The following is a 5,335-nucleotide window of genomic DNA, read 5'->3' on the forward strand; positions in this document are numbered from 1 at the left end:
GGGTTCACCAGGAGAGTCAGAATAGAAGGTCACAGTTGAGACAACCAAGCACTGGAGATCTCTCTCTGGGAATCAGGACACCTGTAGCTTTCCTTATTCCTACTTACCTTCTTGTTATGGCAAACAGTTCCCACCAGGTGGTTTGTTCCTTCCATTCCCATAACCTTCTGGAAAAGTAGACACATGTTGTTGTTTAAATTTGAGACTGGATTATTTTCCATCTGTTAAAGAATCGAATTCTAAATTTGGAATTAGGTGTTTCCAGTGAAGTCACTCTCAACGTGTTTAGGCTTTGGCGCCCTGATAGGCTGGGAGTATAAATACCTGCAGAAGAAAGCTGGAATCTATCCTCCAGTCCAGGTCCAGTAAGCAACCATGAAGACCTTCCTCTTCCTCGCTTTCCTGGGGGCTGCTGGTGAGTCTCTTACAATTGATTTTTGATGGATTTTTGCTGCATCTCTGACACAGGAATCAGTAAAATGTCTATCATATATGTAAGTGTGTGCCCTGAGAGCTAACAATGAATGCTGAAGACAGTCTTTGTCCCCAAGAAGTTAAAATAATGAAAGAGTGGTGGTTAGTCTATATGTTTAAAGATACTTAGAATCTCAATTGTTGGAAGAAATTCTTGGTGAGCAGATATGCTCAGATAGAAGATGTAAAGAGGCAGAACTTGCTCTGCTGAAGTCTATGAAGAAAGAGAGAAAAGGAAAGGATGGTCCATATTAAGGGGGTGCTTGTCTTAACTTTTCCAAGAATTTAAAATTAATAATTGGACTAATCTTGTTCTCCTTGTGAGGCTGTTATGAGCATCAAAGCCAGACTCCGGTATAATAAAGGGAAGATTATTCAGAACCTAGAGGTTTAAACAAGCAAGGATATTTTATATGTCACAAGGAAAATCTCAAGGATGAGTTTTTAATCCTTTATTTATTTTTATTTATTTGAAAAGGAGAAGGAGAGAAAGAGAGAGAGAGAAAGAAAGAATTTCCCATCTGCTGGTTCACTCCCCAAATGTCTGCAAACAGCCAGGGCTGGGCCAGGCTGACGCCAGGAGCTCAGAATTCAATCCAGGTCTCCCATACAGGTGGAAGGGACCCTACTGCGTCAGCCATCACCTGCATGCATTAGTGGATTCTAGGATCAGGGGCAGAGAAGGACTCAAACCCAGGCATTCTGATACAGGATGAAGATGTCCCAAGCAACATTTTAACGACTGCAGCAAATACCTGCCCCTGGGTACGCTTCATGACATCTCGGCCATGAAGTCCTTCCTATACAGAGCAACATGTCTTTCAATGAGGAAAAAATAGAAAAATGCAACTTCTATTTGAGACTACTGAATTTTATATTATTAAAATCCTTAATAATAAGATTTCCCAAATTGGCAAGATACAGATCAATATAGTTATCCATGTGTTTAGAAATTTCCTTCTTAAAATCATTTTTAAATGCTTGAATAACAGGGCTCATATAAAACTTGCGAGTGGTGGCAAATCCTGATAAATCAGTGGCCTACACATTGCCATGCTGGACAAATTGATAAACATCAGAAAGATAATTGAGCTAAGTGTAAAGTTTGGAGAAGGAAATCTTAAAATTCTCTGTCAGATGATTTAGAGAAAATTGTAGACTAGAGTCAAAGAGAGAAATTGAGGGAATAAAGGAGCTAAGTTCTCATTTCTCTCCTGGACAGCCCATTCTCGGGTGGCATCTAAAAGCTTCCATTCTGTCACTTCTTGGGACTATCTAGAACATACCAACACCCTACCAACTACCACAAATACAACTATGAGTACTGCAATGCTTTACACCCAGTTGTATGGCTGCTCTTCATTGCATCCTCAGTTCGTAGTGCTCCAATCTTTGTGAGTTTGTGAACACGCATGTTTGCATGTGTGTTTCTGAACTCATACATGCACAAACAACATAATTGTCAAATTTAAAGCATAAATCAAAAATTAAATACACTCAATAATATAGGTATCTAAAAGGTGTGGAAAAATGGAGTTTCCAAAAATTACCTCAAAACTACCATTCCTTGATTATTCAAGAAAAGAGAAATTGTACTTTTCATGCTGATTTGAAAGAACTAGTGAAGTAGAAATTGCAAGATGGATTTATTTAACAGAGATTCTCTCAACTCTTCCTTGTCAGTTGCTTTCCCCACCAGTAGTGATGACGATGACGATAAGATCGTAGGTGGCTACACCTGTCAGGCGAATTCCGTCCCCTACCAGGTGTCTCTGAACTCTGGCTACCACTTCTGTGGGGGCTCCCTCATCAACAGCCAGTGGGTGGTGTCTGCAGCTCATTGCTACAAGTCGTAAGTAATCAATATTCACATTCCTAACCTGCTTCTCTATCTTTCCCAGAGCTCTCTGTAGGGCCAGCTAGACTGTTGCCCATGGGAGAGAGGCCTTCAGTCATTGTGTGAGGCACTGAGGGACATGAGCACAGAGGGTACCCTTAGAATTCTGTGATATCTTCCCAAACGATGGTACTAAGACATGGAGGGAAGCAATGGGCGAGAAAGTCTCCTTAGAAAGTGTCTAATCAAGACACAACCCTAATCATCAAAGCTCAACCAGAGAAAATGGCTGTAGAATTAACAAAAATGTATCAAGTCCAGTAGATTAAAAGCAGTATAATTCATTCTTCTCCCTTGGTTTTCTCCATATAGCTTACTCTCCTCTCTTCTCCCTATGATAATCAGTGACCCTATCAAGAGGAGAAATGGCAGGTGTTGGGAAAGTTCCACCAACTCCCCTCTCATCCCCAGTTGTTTTCCGGGAGCTTAGTTCCCATTCCTGTTTCTGACCACTCCAATAAATTGGTGGGCCGTGAGACTGCACTTGTAGTGACACTCCCCTAAGGAGAACTCCACCTGCACCTCAAGAGTGTAAGTCAATGTCTGAAGAGGGTGGTGTTTATGTCCATGACTGGAAGGTCAGTGGAAGGAGAAGCAGCTCAAATTGAACACTGAAGAATCATTTAATCCTGGCTGGCTCCATTGCTCAACAGGCTAATCCTCCACCTGCGTCGCGGGCACACCATGTTCTAGTTCTGGATGGGGCGCCAGATTCTGTCCTGGTTGCCCCTCTTCCAGTCCAGCTCTCTGCTGTGGGCCAGGAAGGCAGTGGAGGATGGCCCAAGTGCTTGGGTCCTGCACCCCATGAGAGACCAGGATCAGTACCTGGCTCCTGCCATCGGATCAGCGCAATGCGCTGGCCATAGTGCGCCGGCCGCGGCGGCCATTGGAGGGTGAACCAACAGCAAAGGAAGACCTTTCTCTCTGTCTCTCTCTCTCACTGTCCACTCTGCCTGTCAAAAAAAAATTTTTTTTAAAAACAAATATTTACTCCTTTAATTCAGCCAAATCCAGGTGCGTCTGGGAGAACACAACATTAAGGTCACTGAAGGCAGTGAGCAATTCATTAGCTCTTCCAAGGTTATCCGCCATCCCAGCTACAGTTCATCCACACTTAATAATGACATCATGCTGATTAAACTGAAGTCCGCTGCCTCCCTCAACTCCAAAGTGGCCGCAGTGTCTCTGCCAAGTTCCTGTGCGTCTGCTGGTACTCAGTGCCTTGTGTCTGGCTGGGGCAACACCCTGAGCAGTGGCAGTAAGTATCTCCTGGGACAGAAATGCTGAGTCTGAATACTAGGAGAGAAAGGCATGCTAAGGGTCAAAGTCTCACTGAAGGTGAGAGCCCCAGGGGCCAGTTTAGGGATTTAGAAAGTCCTGGAGGATTCCAAGAGCCTTGTGGCTAATTGTTTTCTGTTTTCACTCTTGCCATCGACAGCCAACAACCCCGATCTCCTGCAGTGCCTGAAGGCTCCCATCCTCTCTGATTCGACTTGCCGCAGCTCCTACCCAAACCAGATCACTAGCAACATGTTCTGCTTGGGCTTCCTGGAGGGCGGAAAGGACTCTTGCCAGGTGAGTTTCTGTCTATGCCTCCATCCACTCCGTCTTGCTCTTCTCCACTGTGTTCTCCCTTTTCTGAAACACAGAAGATAATAAAACTATCACTGGACTGATGGTAAAAGGCTGAGAGGCAGGGGACAGCTTTGGGACCAACCTTGAATTTTCTTTTTGTGATATTGATAGCTGGGGTCAGTTGCAAAGAGAGACACAAAAACGCTGTGCAGATCGTATAGCCAGACACCCTCTAGGGAGGGAGATTGTGGAAGAGAACCCTTTTACAAAGAGCTAGTTAGGAAGCATCTGCATTCTCTTGGATTCGCTCTTCTTGGTCTCCTAGGTACCTAAGGAAAGACAAGGGACTAGAAGCAGCGTAGGAGGGCTATGGATGTGGTAAGGAGATTGCAGGCTTGATTTGCAGGACAAAGAAGGCGTTCCATGGAGAATAAGCAGCTGAGAACATGGCCCCGGCATGGGAAAGAGCACCTGCCTCTCATGTCTTGTTGATGAACAAGAGCCCTGATTGTCTCTTCTCTTGCACAGGGTGACTCTGGTGGCCCCGTGGTCTGCAACGGAGCACTCCAGGGCATTGTGTCCTGGGGCTACGGCTGTGCCCAGAAGAACAAGCCTGGAGTCTACACCAAGGTCTGCAACTACGTGAGCTGGATTCAGCAGACCATCGCTGCCAACTAAACCCCTTTTCTCTCCACAACCCCCCCAATTAGTCAATTTCCTTTTGTGCCTGGAAACAGAAACTAAATAAAACCCTTTGTTCCGTATCACATATGTCCAAGAATGGTCTTTGCTTAGTGTTGGTGAACTTTCTTTTGAACGAGATTCTGAGTAAGAAGGGAGGCAGAGGGGTGGAAGTTGTGACATAGTGGGGTAAGCCACTTCTTGTGACATCTAGCACTGGTTCGAGTTCTAGCTCCTTCACGTCCAACCCAGCGCCCTACTACTGTGCCTGGAAGGGCAATGGAGGGTAGCTCATGTGGTTGATCCCCTGCCTTCCACTTGGATGATCTGGATGGAATTCTAGGCTCCTGGCTTTAGGCTGGCTCAATCCCAAACTTTCTGACTATTTAGGGGTTGGACGAGTGGATGGGGACAACATCTCTCTGTCTCCTTCTCTCTCTTTCACTATTACTTAACAAATAAATAAAAATAAGCTTTAGAAAGAGTATCAAGATATGAAATATTGTATTGAGATAATTGAAAACATCATTTAGCCAGTCATTTAACCTAATCAATGGAGACTTACTGACCATTTACTACCTTCCCAACTCTGACACACTGAGAATATTAAGATGTATCGGGTGGGCAGTCATTGTTACATCATAGTTTTGTTGCAGACTGATTGTTGGATATTCTTAATGTGTCAGATAAGTGCTGTTGTAATATTTG

The 5,335-nt window shown here is 44.4% G+C and overlaps 1 protein-coding gene across 1 annotated transcript; it reads left to right on the forward strand.

Moving 5' to 3' along the window:
• Positions 1-375: 375 nt before the first annotated feature.
• On the forward strand, positions 376-4,702 carry LOC100339606 (serine protease 1). The gene is made up of 5 exons (XM_002721844.5): positions 376-415; positions 2,158-2,326; positions 3,376-3,629; positions 3,810-3,946; positions 4,475-4,702. Exons 1-5 carry the CDS (start codon positions 376-378, stop codon positions 4,622-4,624), a joined length of 750 nt encoding a protein of 249 aa, XP_002721890.2. The 3' UTR covers positions 4,625-4,702.
• The last annotated feature ends 633 nt before the right edge of the window (positions 4,703-5,335 follow it).

This window comes from Oryctolagus cuniculus, chromosome 3 (genome assembly GCF_964237555.1).
Source record: "Oryctolagus cuniculus chromosome 3, mOryCun1.1, whole genome shotgun sequence".
In the NCBI taxonomy this organism is placed as follows: Eukaryota; Metazoa; Chordata; class Mammalia; order Lagomorpha; family Leporidae; genus Oryctolagus; species Oryctolagus cuniculus.